Source organism: Aulonocara stuartgranti, assembly GCF_965226115.1.
Source record: "Aulonocara stuartgranti genome assembly, chromosome: 3".
Classification (NCBI taxonomy): Eukaryota; Metazoa; Chordata; class Actinopteri; order Cichliformes; family Cichlidae; genus Aulonocara; species Aulonocara stuartgranti.
In genome coordinates, this window is record NC_138941.1 from 62681412 (window position 1) to 62696276 (window position 14865).

General features: G+C 38.0%; 1 protein-coding gene across 2 annotated transcripts; it reads left to right on the plus strand.

Annotated features, from left to right (window-relative positions):
- The first annotated feature begins 2723 nt into the window (after positions 1 to 2723).
- On the plus strand, positions 2724 to 13909 carry LOC309694329 (alpha-2,8-sialyltransferase 8E-like). Of its 2 annotated transcripts, XM_082514341.1 has the most exons (7): positions 2724 to 2887; positions 7569 to 7640; positions 7755 to 7829; positions 10841 to 10982; positions 13013 to 13125; positions 13202 to 13294; positions 13373 to 13909. In XM_082514341.1, exons 1-7 carry the CDS (start codon positions 2802 to 2804, stop codon positions 13848 to 13850), a joined length of 1059 nt encoding a protein of 352 aa, XP_082370467.1. In that variant the 5' UTR covers positions 2724 to 2801; the 3' UTR covers positions 13851 to 13909. The 2 variants fall into 2 exon arrangements, with proteins under 2 accessions (XP_082370467.1, XP_082370468.1); XM_082514342.1 differs by lacking the exons at positions 7569 to 7640; positions 7755 to 7829.
- The last annotated feature ends 956 nt before the right edge of the window (positions 13910 to 14865 follow it).

Here is a 14865-nt window from a genome sequence, read left to right on the forward strand (position 1 = left end):
TACAAAATCCATAAAAATAAGTGTCCATTTGGATTTAAATCTTTTTGTCTTAACTGCCTCAATAAACAAAGAAAAGAACTTATAAAGTTTATGAACGCCTCTACAGACTGATTAGCTCTAACAATGCATCATTTGTTTCAGAACAACGCATGGCAGCAGCCTACATTCACAATGTACATATAGCTACCCCAAAAGGTTGATTGTGTTCATCTGGACGTAACGTTTTCAGTGGGAGAAACATTTCGTCACTTATCCAAGTGACTTCTTCAGTCTCACTGAAGTGGGCTGGTTTCAGTCATTGTGCAAATGTACTGTTTATAAGGTTGGGGAAACCTGTAGTCAGATGAGATAGAAGCAGTCACTTGAGTGACGAAACGTTTCTCCCAATGAAAACGCTACGTGCAGATGAACAAAATCAACCTTTTAGGTATTTACTTACCTGGATGACTGAGCATGCATCAATAAATGTAGCTACATTTATAACAGGAAACTTAGAATTCAGAAAAAAACTTCAAACATAACTGTAGCCCTGGCTATATAAATAGCTCATTTACTTAAATTTTTTTTTTCATATATTTTTAGTTAAATGCAAATGTCCACCGTGTTCAAAAATGTATACAAATGCCTGTAAGGTATCTGATGTGTGTCAGTTAAATGCACAGCCTTTTTATTTGTATTTTGAGGTGTATGTCATTATTTTTTGAAATGTTATTGATATGTACTGCAGCTCCAGTGAACCCTGAAGTAGTCTCAGGTAGAAGGGGTGGGAGTAAGTGGGGAGCCGTGTGCACTCGGCAGGCAGAGAGAGACGAGAGATGAACAACAGTGTCGTGTGGACGGAGAGTTCAAAGAAGGGCGACAAACTGAAAATCAGTTTGTCGGAGGAGACGGACGTCTTGCTGGCGTGTCAGAGAGGTCCCTTCTGCTGCTGTGCTGAACTTTCATGTTCACACGGGAACACATGGATATGCAACTGTGAGTGCTGCTGCCGTGCTCTGCTGGTGGCCTTGACCCAGTTTCCCCAGCTATCTCCTTGAACTGCCTGGAGGCGTGAGTACTGTTGTGTTCACATGCTTTTTATTTTAGTGCTTGGCAACAAGTGAAGCGGCCATGTTGTTTTAGGTCCCAACGCACCCGAGCCACGACTCAGGCCTGCAATGAGGTGTTTGTTAACAGAAAGACTGTAGCAGTTAAGGTGTGTGTTGGTGAGAGTGCGTATGGGCCCACAATATTATTTAATTATTTGGTTCTGTCAAGGTAAATACCTTTACAAGTTTAACAGTTTAACAAACTTTATTAATTTTACTTATTTTCTTTTGTGTTTTGGAACCAATCATTCACTGAAGTGGAGTTAACTTTATAATTGACCTGCTTGTGTGTGGTTTATTTCCATATAGCGTAGTTTAATGCATATTTTATATCATAAGCGTCAAAAAGGGAGTATCAGTAGTGACAACAGGAACCAGGGCCCCTCTCAATAGAACGTGGGATGTTTGTAACTTACTGTCAAGAGATTCATTACAACATATTAAGAAAATATTAATATTATAGCACATTGCAGATGAAATCTGAATTTCCAACTGGAGCACTCTCTCAACTCTAATTTCTGTTTTGGAAAGTCGGAGAAGCACTACCAAACAAAATTTAACAATCCCAAGCAGCAGTAAAACTGTAAAACTTTTAACAGCTGCCACTGTTGCATATTTCACTCTCTAAAAAAACCATACACAGAGCACTGGCCGGGCTGTACCTATGAGTGTGCCGCATCGGAGTTTGTAAGTGCAAACAAACAAGCATTGGGCTTTACTGCAAGGAATGAATGAATGCATGTCTGTACCTTGCTAAAAACAAAAATGGAAAGTTTTTCCATGTTTTCCAGACTTTACTATTGGAATGCCTACCGTTTAGGTCACCCATTTTCTGAATTATTGTTTACTACTTATATTATATATTCTATTATACTTCTTTATTATTAGAAAATGACACACTGCCTGATGTCATTTGATACAGGAACTTAATTTAAGAATTTAATAAAATATACTCCACAATTAATATCATGAGGTTGAATATTAAAAGTTTTTGGCTTTAAAATCTTGTTTTGGATGTCATGAATGAGAAACAGGAAGTATAATATTTCCATGGATACAGTGGAACATGCGGTCAAGCCTCGTTTTGTTACTCTTTTTTTATTTAGAAAAATTGTATTCACCCAATTAACCAATAATTCAATTCAATTCAACAATTGCATCAAGATGCTTTATATTGTAAGGTAGATTCTACAATAGTTTCCTGTATTGGATATTATTGAACATTCACTGATATTTGTCAGTACACCCAGAATAAAATGAATAGAAATTTTTAATGATTTGATTTCCAGAATAAACAAAATCATAGTTCATTTCATGAGCTCATGAATTGGCAAACATGCATGGTCTCAAAGCATCCATAGAGGCAACTCGGTTTAAAAACGTAGGCCTTGTCCTAAAAACATCTTTGTATAAATGACCTGAGAGTGTTTATGTCTTGATGCATGCTCAATTATCCAGGTAAGAAAATCCCCAAAAGTTGATCTGTTCATCTGGACGTGACATTTTCCTTGGGAGAAATATTTTGTCACCCATCCAAGGGACTTCTTCTTCTCCTATAGTAATAATTAACTGAGGAAGCCTACTCATTTTATGAATCATAAACCACCAGACAGTTAAACCGGGCAGATAACCGTATCAACATATGAGGTAAAAGTACATTAAAAAAAGCTGAGTTAAAACGAAGTGTTAAGAAAGGTGAAGCACTAGAGCGACATGAGGAAAAAGCTCTTGATTATGATCAATCTTCTCTCTTTGGGGAGTCTGCTGACCATTCTTATCTGGTACGCGTTCGAGGACAGGTGAGTAACTACCTTTGCATTTTACAGATGAAGGCAAGAGGTCACTAGTCAAAGTATTTTGAACAAAAGAGGCTTATGACACTGTGAAACTACAAAAAAGTAAAAATAGTAATAATAATTCTGAAACAGGGAAGATGTAAATTGCAAATGCAAGCCAGCAGTTGCAGAAATACACACACACTTATTTTAAGCAGAAGTACACATGTGTTGAAGTACTGATTTCACTTCTTTGCTCAGGTAAACAAAGTGAAGAAATGCAGGCTCTGAAATGTACTGAAAGTATAACAGTAAAAGTCGCTCTTTAAAGGACATTTGTAGCAGCTCTCTTTGTGCCGGGCAAACTTTATCATCTATGCGAAAGAGATTGTTATTGTCAGTGCTTGTGCCTACGTGTCATTCACACTGTGTTAAGGTTCAAAATTGAGGAGGGAGAGTACAAACCACCCATGGTCCAGAGGATCTTGGTCCAACAATGATTTTAATGAACACACGTGTGGGAAGACACTCTGTACGCAGACAGCCAGTAGTCCTCGACTTAATCAAAGCATAAACAGATATTTTATAGCATCAGGGTTTGATTTACTGACGCCCCTTCATGCGTCACAGATACATTTTATACATAGATCAGATCAACACCGACAATGGCTTTTCACCCAGAAGATCATCTTCTATTTTCATGGCTGGTACTTTCCGTTCTTATCTTAAAGTAGATTGTTCCTCTTTCTTGCCGAGACAACAAGGACGGTTCCTCTTTTACCGAGACACTTTTGCAGTTACAACCAGACATGACTTCCTCTTTGGTCCTTCTTTAAGTTCAGTTAAAAAGCTAAATGAATTTGAGGCCTTTTGCCTGGAATCAATACTGTCATGTGTGTTTCTTAACTCTGTGTCTGTAAGCGTGTGCAATCCTTCAATAACTTCAATAACTCATATCAAAAAATGCAATATGTATAAAAATCATTTCTATTTATAAGCTCTCCCCTTTATCCTAAAAATACCTCCTATGTAATATCTGTATGTGTAAGCCTACATTATAACCACTACTTCTAAAGATCAAAAAAGAAATCAAAGCGGTTCTACTCCTTCAACCCTCACTAATTTTCCCTCTAAGATTTATTCACAGCTTTGAAAAACCGGCATTGTATCTTCTAAACAGGATTCAGTTCTGTCATGGTCCTGGGCCATGTTGGCCCAGTATTCTTGGTTCCTTGTATTTTCGCTCCTTATTTAGGCCAGGTTTTCTTAGGTGTCCTGTTGTGGTGTTCCCTAAGTGTTTTTTCCCTTTGTGACTCTTACCCCCTTGTGCCCCTCTGTGTATTTATGAGCTCTCGTCTCTCTTTGTGTTTATTCCATGTTTCCCCCAGCCTGTTATGTCTGTGTTCTCCCCGTGCTCTCTCTCCTCCTGTCTGAACCTCTGTGTACTTCCTGTTTTACTTTGACAGTCTCTCGCCAGTATGCATAATGTTGTGTTCACTCCTGCCCTGTCTCGTTATGTTTATCAGTATCACCTGTGTTCCCCACCTGTGTGTAATCTCCCTGTGTTCTCTGGGTGTATTTAAGTTGTGTCTTCTGTTATGGTAGTTGCTGGTTCGTCTGTGTTGTTTCCCCTCGGTCTCCCTGCGTCTCTTGTGTATTTCCCCGGACCTCCCTGCATCCTCGTTTCTGGTTTGTGTTATTAGCTTACCCAGTTTAGGTTTCCGGTTTCTTGTTTTTCCACCAGTGCTGTTTTGTGCCCACCGTTGTAAATAAATATTCACCTGCACCAGAGCTGCCGCCTTTTGGGTCCTTTTCTACAACTCCACACGGCTTGCCCCGCAAACCGTGACAAGTTCACTTTAAGCCTTTAACCTTCACTTTGTTAAAAAAACATCCTAAAAAACCAGTAATATTCCAGCAGCTGGGTTGCCAAAATAATACCGTAATATAACAGAAAATAACTTGCTGCCCTAATTTTAGATGGGATTATGCCTTTTACAAATGCTTTTAAACATCAAATTAGGAACATTTTAATGTGATCAAACAATGAAATTGCCTATAAACAAGGTCAATGAATGCATCAATATGAATAATAATGCTTAAATTTACAGTAATATACAGTAAATGTTATTTACACCACTGTTATTTGACGTAAAAAACAAAGTTGTTTATCCAATTATATTTGATGTAATACTACAGTATACGACAAAAATAATTTGATTTCTCTTTCAAAACGTGTGAAAAACTTGTCAAAAAACTAGATATTGGATTTAAAATTACGATTTACTCTTGATTCTAGATAATATCACATATAAATTTAGTTTCTAAGTGTAATCTAACATAGATTTCGTGAATATGTACTGGACTTCCAATTTGAATTAAAAGTGCTCCCTGTAAGATTGTTGGTTTTATCTGCAACAAAACATCCAAAGAACCCTTATTAAACAAAACCCCTGATTATAATTACATCAAGATTATGTTAATTCTTGATCATATGTTGTGTATGAACACTTTTTACATGTTTATTTTACTTATAAGACATGAGACATGGTTTCAATCATTAACATGGATTTTATTGACAAAAAGATAACCCTTCCTGGAACAATCCAAGAAGAACTAACACTTATGCATGAAAAAAAGGCACATAGAAGAAAATATCCAATTCAAACGCACATTTGAGCTTAGGAGTCATCTTATCCTCAGGATAAAAATAAGAATGTATGGTATCGGAGAATGTGAATAGGGAAAGTAGATTGTTGAGTGAAATGGATGAGCCAGAATTGTTTTGTAAAAATGGTGCAGCTTAACTGGTTTGGTGTTTGTCCGTCAGATACACATATTTTCTTTTGTAGAACATGCAAGCGGGCCGTCGTTATTGCCATATTTGTTGGACTAAGGTGCTTGTAAATCTGGGAGTAATCTGGGTCCTAAACTCCATCCTTTAAAGTCCCGAAGTCAAACGAACATCACTGAGAGTTTAAAACTGTCTAAATTCTTTCATCTTTAATAAAATGATCAGCATTGCTGCTTTACCAGGTGTAACTATGAAGTTTAACATCCAGGCATCCATGAAAACAGAATTCATTACATTTAACGGAGTTAGAAGTTAGCAGGAAGTTATCGGAAGTCAGAGGAGATTGCAAAGAAAAGCGTCTGGACTTCTTTAAGTTGCTTGAAGACGTTTCACCTCTCATCCGAGAAGCTTCTTCAGTTCTAAGGTCAAATGGTGGAGAGTCCCAGATATAAACCTAGTGGGAGAAACCCCCCACAGAGGGACAAAAGGACCCCCTGATGATCCTCTAATCACATGAGCCAAGGTGTGAAACTGGGTGTGGGTCCCAATCAGCCAGAGTTTCGGGTGAGCTCATTGTGAAACCTGGCCCCACCCTATCATGTGATTTCCTGAGGTCAGATGGCCCAGGATGTGAGTGGGCGTTAAGGCGTCTGGGAAGGGATCTCAAAACTGGATTATAGATGGCAGACAGTTGGTGTCGTAAACCCCCGCCTCTGTTCAAAGATGGTCGCTCACAGTGGACATAGGTGGCTTCTTTCACTCCTCTTTCAAACCATCTGTCCTCTCTGTCCAAAATGTGAACATTGGCATCCTCGGAAGAGTGTCCTTTATCCTTTAGATGCAGATGGACTGCTGAGTCTTGTCCTGTGGAGGTGGCTCTTCTGTGTTGTGCCATGCGCTTGTGAAGTGGCTGTTTGGTCTCTCCAATGTAGAGGTCTGGGCATTCCTCGCTGCACTGTACAGCATACACCACATTGTTAAGTTTGTGTTTTGGAGTTTTGTCTTTCGGGTGAACCAGTTTTTGTCTGAGTGTGTTGCTGGGTCTGAAATACACTGGGATGTCATGCTCGGAGAAAACTCTCCTGAGTTTTTCTGAAACACCGGCTACATAGGGGATGACAATGTTGTTGCGTCTGTCCTTCTTATCCTCCCTCGCTGGTGTCTGATCTTCTTTTCTGTGCCTCTTTGTGTCATGGTCCTGGGTCCCCTGACCCAGCGTTTTTAATTCCTTGTGATGTTTGTAATATTGTACTTGTGTGAGTTATTTTATGGTTTCTAGTTTCGATCCCTTGCCCTTCATGTTTCTCTGTGTCCCCTCTGTTCTGTGTAAGTCTGTGTCTGCATGTTTGAGTTCCCCTCTGTGTCTTTCGGTTCTTAGAGTCCTCTGCCTTAGTTGCTGTCTCCACTGTGTCAAGTTCGCGTCTCTGTGTGATCCTTCCTGTTTTACTTTGAAGTTCCGTGTTTCTCTTTGTCAGTGTCGTAGTCTCCCTCATGCTGTGTGTGATTCTCCCCGTGGTTCCTGGTATACTTTATGTTTAGCTTTCCCAGTTTAGTTTAGTACTGTTTTTGTGTTTCACCTTTTGCCAGCATTAAAGCTGTGTTTTTGAGTTTACGTTTTGTCTCCGTGAGTTTGCGTTTGGGTCCTCTCCTGCCTGCCACACAGCTGAATCATGACACTTTGCTGACTTTATGTTAGGATAACATGCAGTTAGGATAACCGCATGTTTTGAGTGCTTCCTTTACATGTAAAAACATGCACCAAACAGCCACTTCACAAGCGCATGGCACAATATTAATTAATATTACAAATTGCAACAGATGTAAACAAAAGCAAGGAAACTAAGAAAAAAATGAGTTCAAGAAAGGGTAACTATTTTATCTGCACAAATCTGTCTCTTTTATTTGTCACAGTTATGTGGAATTTTACCGACCCTCTCCTCAAAGAGGTGCCCCAAAGCCCTCTGAACTTTGTAAAGGCTGCAAGTAAGAGCAAAAACTGTTTCTTAAGAAAGTACATTGTTTATGCTAAGATTAATTCATGTCAGCCCTGAATGGGTGATACTTCTAAATGTGTACCTGAATGCTTGTGCATTACAGGGAAGCCATCGATAAAGTAAAAAAACTCTACAATCAAACATGGAAAAAGCATGAAGAGAATTGCCACAGATTCAGGTAAGATCAGACCCTTAAAGCCTTCTAATATTCTGATATAATTATTTTTATTTTCATTTGAATTTCTGGAAAAAAAGAAAATTAGAAATGTTTGTGAAGGAAACACCTGGACACTGAAACATTGTTTTCAACAAAAAACTTACCATATCTGGGACTCTCCACCATTTGACCTTAGAACTGAAGAAGCTTCTTGGATGAGAGGTGAAACGTCTTCAAGTAACTTAAAGAAGTCCAGACGCTTTTCTTTGCAAGCTCCTTTGACTATGATGACCTGGATGACTGAGAACCTTCACAGACATCTTACCATAGTCACGTTTTGCTTATATTTATTATTATTCTTTTTTGATCAAACTATTGTGCATGAATGATACTCACTTAAACTTTTTTAGTTCCCGAAAAATTGAAGAGAATAAAGTCACTTGGATGGGTAACAAAACATTTCTCTTCCTGAAAACAAAACAGAATTGGCTTTCTGCAAGTTCCTTACAGCAGCGGTCCCTTTTTTGCGGACATGGACCGACAATGTTTTCATGGACCAGCCTCTAAGGCAGGGGTGTCAAACTCAAATACACAGTGGGCCAAATTTCAAAACTGGAACAAAGTCGCGGGCTAACATTAATATTTATTGAAAAAAAATATCTTCCTCCAGATTTAAGAATGAATCTTTTCTTATGGACTCAAACACGTTTTGCTGAAAAACTGAATATGGAACAAGCAAAGCTTAATACTAAACAATATATATATTAGCTGTATAATACCAGTAGGCCAGCTCTGATAGTAATTTGGTATGGCTTTGCGGGCCAAATGTAATTAGGCTGCGGGCCAAATTTGGCCTGCGGGCCAGAGTTTGACACCTATGCTCTAAGGTGTCGCGGATAAATACAACAAAATAAAACTAGTACTGGTACCGAAAAAAATAAGATTTATTCATAACACACGTGAAAAGACCCAGGAAAACCGAGTTAACGAAAAAAACGATAACAAAATAACGCTAAAAACCGTGAAAACCATACATTTCACACCCGAGTCTCAACTCTTGCGGCCCGGGGGTTGGGGACCGCTGCCTTACATGGATGATTGAGCATGTGTTGTGTCTGCTCTAGCAGTCCTCGCTGCTTCTTTTTTTTAAACTTGCGGTGCAAGGGAAGCTGGCTCGGAACCTCAGAGCAGAACCTCTGCACTCGACCTCAGACAACTCCAACTCCCAGTGTCCCCTTGCCGCCTTTTATTCAGCGACAAAAACACCCATTATAAAAGAAAACCCCGTGGTGCGTCATAAATCTAAGGCACTGTGTGTGTGTGTGTGTGAGAGAATTCCTGTTGGTCATAAAAAGGGTCATCTCCCCCACCCTGTATATGGCTTAATTCCTTTAACGGTCCGCCATATACAAAGACAGGTGAGGTCATAAATGGCAAGAAGTAAACATCCTTACTAAATAAAGAACAGAACCTTCACATAGGATATCTGTAGTTAAACACTATAGCTAATTGCCTCCCCCACCTCCTAGATGCGCAGGGAAGGATTAGAAAAAGAATTTTTACAAATTTAAGTACAACAATGGCAATTATTATCAGAATCAACCTAAAAGCATGCATCAATACATTTTAACTCACTTTGGCACAGACTGCCTAAAGCTAGTATGTGAGTACAAGCAAACACCACATAAAATGGTAGATTATTGGAACCACCTGAGATTAAGCCTCAGATGCAGACAAAGCAGAATTACTTCTAAAGGTCTTTAAATGAGATCTTGTGCTAACTTTCCAAAGTCTAACCTGTTGCTGGTGTCAGACAACAGCTTTTTGGATTTTTTTCAATATCTATAACTCTATTAACTCCTGAACTGTTTGTTCAAACGAAAGAACTCCAACTGTTCCTGATTTTTTTCAGTGAAATATTTTCAGACATTAGGGTCGTTACAGTAATCCCACACAGCAGCAGCCCCAAGAAGATGAAGGATGGTTGAAAGAAGAGAGAGTAAGGAGTTTGATGGTGCTCTACAGATAACAGAATATTTATCAGGCATTTTGATTCTTTTTATTGTTTTTTTTTTGTTTTGTTTTTTTTTAGTAATTTCTGTGTTATTTGCCAATATTTGGATTTACCCTGTCTGTAATTAGCATAATGACCCTACTATCGCTGAAAAAAAGCAACGAGTTCAAGGAGTATAAGATTATTTTTATTAGGCCCAGAGATGGATAAATGACTGGCAGTGACATCGATTTTCACTGGATTTCTTCTTTTAATGAATGAACCAGTCTGTTGATTAGTACATGCCTGAAGGTTTTGCTCTCTCTTTTTCAGCTAAACAATGGCCTCCTTTACTTGCACTGACATTTTGAAATGACAGCAAAAAAGATATAAAATAAAATACAAACACTTTGAGTTAGCTTCTGAAATTAGTACTTTTTAATTTTTCATGAATTCAGCGGGGTGTGAAACTGGTTGTCAATCAAATGTTAAATTATTTTTGATCAACTGAACAACTGGTTCCAACTGGAGCGAAATATAATGTTTGGAAGATTTGAGTCAATATTAGTCAAAAGAAAAAATGAAACGTAAAAAAAACTAACTGTAAATATAATGTACAACAATAGATAAGTTAATTTAAAATATAAAGACAAAAGTTGTCTGTCATGCATGTAAATGTGTGCTGTATCAGTACCTGCCTGTGGTTGAATGGCTTTTATTTTCAGTTTCCTAAAACAACATAACTGTTTTGGCTAAAACCACTGAAGCCTATTCAAATACTACATTATTAAAATTTTTGTTCCCCAAAGTGTTTTACTCTTACAGTGAGCCTAATTTACATTTCTAACAACCTTCTTTGGAAATTGATATGAAACTGTAATGATTATAGTGTTTTAAATAAAACAAAAGCTTTTTATACAAAACTAGCAGAAATGAAAATGACAAAACAGATGGACTCTAACTCTAGAAATTGCAAATCTGTCCACTTAACACTAAAGCTAACTTTATTTATTTATATTTTTGTCTTTTTTTTCACAAGATTACAGCTGAGGATTAATTGCAATGGATCCAACAATGCCATTGTCACTCAGGAAAACACTCCAGTGGGATCTAAGATTGTTTTTGACAAGGACAGAACCGTCATCCCTGTGACTCCAGAGCTTTTCAATATCTTAATAAAAGTATGTTTTTCTTAAACACGGGAACAGATCTTGAAATTTGTTGTTTATGAATGAACTACTACAAACTAAAACAACATTGCTGCATATTTCAGGTCTTCGTTATTCATCAAATGTTCTAACATGATAACCCTATGTTTTGACATCACATGTTTAGTCACATGTTAAATCTTTGATAAACAGGGACCTTTACCCTTAATGGATTAAATCAAATATAATTCTTTAGTGTCTTCTGAAATTAGCTGCCTAGAGTACTTTTGCAGCAATTCATCTGTATTAATAACTTTGTGGATGCTCCTTGTTTCATCCTGAGTTCTGCCTCTTACACTCACTAGCTAATTTATAGAGCAGGCAACAGCTTAATTTTGAAATTTAGTTATCAGGCTGTGCGAAATGTAACACTGCTATAACTTTATAGCATATTTAATTGTAATACATTTTAATATTTGTAAATGGACTGATTCTTATATAGCGCTTTTTTACTCTCCACTGTATACAACATGCCTCATTCACACCCACTCATGCAAGCACTTCTAAACGCAAGTGCACACAGCACACAGTACATTCACACACAATCACACTCTGATCAACGCATTGGAGGGAGATTTGGGGTTATTATCTTGCCCAAGGACACTTGACATGCAGACTGGGGAAGCTTAGGTATAAAGATTTAAAAAGTCACATTCCTTGAAGGTCAATTGTATGGCCTGTATTTGTATAGCACTTTACTCAGTCCCTAAGGACCCCAAAGCGCTTCACACGTTCAGTCATCCACCCATTCACACACTCGTGTTGGCAAGCTACATTGTAGCCACAGCCGCCCTGGGGCGCACTGACAGAGGCGAGGCTGCCGGACACTGGCGCCCTCTGACCACCACCAGTAGGCAACAGGTGAAGTGTCTTGCCCAAGGACACAACGACCGACACTGTCTGAGCCGGGGCAACCTTCCGATTACAAGACAAACTGCCAACTCTTGAGCCTTGATCGCCCCATGTAAGGAATTATATGGGGGTTTCACTAGGTTTCACATTAGTTTGGACCTTTGACTCCTTCTTCAAGCTCAAATAAGGTCAAACTTGTATAAAGTGGAGTTTTTCTTGAAAACTAACTGCTTGTGTTTGCACTTGCAACATTTAGGAAGTGACATTGGTATATGGGGATTATAGTTTCCAAATATCATTTGACCTAACCTTTACATTTCACATCTGCTTCTCTTTCAAATTGACCTAAAATCTTTAACAGAATGAATGTAAAGAATTAGCTGACGTATTTAGAAATTTACTGTGGCACAATAATATTTAACAAGCTCAATTTATTATACAGATATTTACATTACCAGTTTATTATCGATTTACCTACTCTTAAATAATGTTTGTGTAAAAATAAAATCCACATAAACATCTGTCATGTAATCCTAATCTAAGTTTTACTGCAGTACAAAACAAACAAAAACAAAACTAATATATACAATATCCAGTACTATTCTGTTGAAAGTAAACACTGCCCAGAAGGTAGGTTGCCTTGGTTTGTGGTGTCAGAGTGCTTCTTGTTTTATCTATCATTTTAAACTTCAACTTTCAAGCGTGCCCTACACTTATTGTCTCCTTCTATTCTAGGAGAGATTCACAAATACTGGGCCAAAGATTCACTTGGACTTAAAAAGAGACTGATTTTCAAAACAGATTTTGATAACAGGGACCTCATGAATTCATTGTTTTCAATAACAAAAGGGTTTGCACAGTAACTAGAACTAACCACCGTATATGTAATATCACATATATAATGATATCATGAAAGATTTCAATTCCAAGTAACTGATAATCCAGTTCTAATGTTTTAAAGGCAATCAGATTAAACAGGTCTATACATTTCCCTAAAAGTTTTAACGTGATAACCTTATCACTGACCTCTTCCTACATGTTTGCCATCTTCCATTAAATTCAGTGAGCACTTGTCTTTCACACAAAGTACATTTCAAACTGTTTAAATTTTGCTCTTTTTGTAATTTATAATCTGTTGGTGTCAATTCCAGGAGAATCCTTTCTCAAAAAAGAGATGGGACACTTGTTCAGTTGTTGGGAACGGTGGGATTCTGACAAACAGCGGCTGTGGAAAAACGATTGATTCAACTGATTTTGTCATTAGGTGAGAAAGATGTTTAGAACAAAAATCATGATGAGGACTCTTCTCTCTGTAAGTAATATTTTGTTGTTTTTTTCAGGTGCAACCTTCCTCCTCTGGAAAATGAATTTAAGAGTGATGTTGGCATGAAGACTAACCTTGTGACAGCAAACCCAAGCATCTTAACAAAGAAGTGAGCCAAGAGTGACTCTAACATTGAACTGACCTGTTAGTTTTGTCTAGTTTCTTTAACTAATATATTATTTTGCAGGTATGGGTCACTGATGGCACGTCGACGGGCGTTTGTAGACAGTCTCCACCAGTATGGCAACTCCCTGCTCCTCTTCCCTTGCTTCTCTTTTGGTGCTTACCGTGCAGTGTGTCAGCGGGCTGTGTATGCCATTGAAGACATGGAAATTCCTGTCCAACCAATCTTCACAAACCCTCAATACTTACAAAGTATGGACAAATTCTGGAAATCTCAGGGGGTAAATGGACATCGGCCTAGCACTGGAGCTTATATGATTAGTCTGGCTTTGGAATTATGTGAAACTGTTCATCTTTATGGATTCTGGCCATTTAGTAATCATCCATATAAGCTCTTTCCCCTGACTAACCACTACTATGATAATGTACCCTATGATAGTAGAGTCCATGCAATGCCAGATGAGTTTTACTACTGGGTGCAACTGCACAACAAGGGCATTCTCAAGCTTCATCTTGAAGACTGTAAATCAGGTCAGGTCTAGTTTATATGATGGAATAAAATAAGAGTTTGTTCAAGTGACCACCACAAAAGCCAAGACATTTGCACTGAAATCCAGTATGTGTTATTTTGATGTTACTTTAACAATCTTACAAAATATCTCTTAACTCTCTTTAAAAACCAGAGGTGACCATGCATTTACCATCATTGCCCCTGGACTCTGGAATAATCTCCAAGTCAAAATCCCTACTTCGGAATCAATTCAATCGTTCAAATCCCATTTAAAAACACACTTGTTTAACATAGTCTCCAAAAGTTGATTCTGTTCATCTGGATGTAGCGTTTTGTGGGAGAAAACTCGTCCACTCATCCAAGTGACTTCTTCAGTCAGACTGAAGAAGTCAAGTTTAGAGTGACTAAACTTGAGCTATATTGTGTCATGGTCCTGGGTCATTAGACTTTTATTAGACATTATGTTTTTTGTTTAGCATTAGTATTCAATTCAATAAAACTTGTGTTTTGGATTAATCCTTGTCTTCTGATTCTTAAGGGTTTTGATATTGTGTTTATTGTTTTGTATACCTACCTGTATCCTCCCCCAGTGCTCTGTTCACGTCCCTGAGTTGTGTTTGTGAATTTCATGTTTTACTCTGAAGGTCTGTGAAAGAAAGCTGTAGGCCTTGTCAGCACTTCCTTTTTATGGCCTTTGTCAACCCCCATCACCTCACTTCAGGCTTTCTTCCTGTGGGAGGAACCAGAGGTGGGACCAAGTCATTGTTTTGCAAGTCTCAAGTAAGTCTCAAGTCTTTATCCTCAAGTCAAGTCTCAAGTAATGTCAGGCAAGTCAGAGTCGAGTCTCAAGTCACTGGTGTAAAAGTCCGAGTCAAGTCACAAGTCTGAAACTTTGAATTTCAAGTCCTTTCGAGTCTTAAAAAAACAAAAAAACCCCCAAAAAAAAGCATGTTGCAGTTATGCTAAATGTAAATATTAGACCATGTAATTTTTAAATCTGTGTTTTTCTCAACACATGACAAAATAGTGAACTTAGAAAATATACA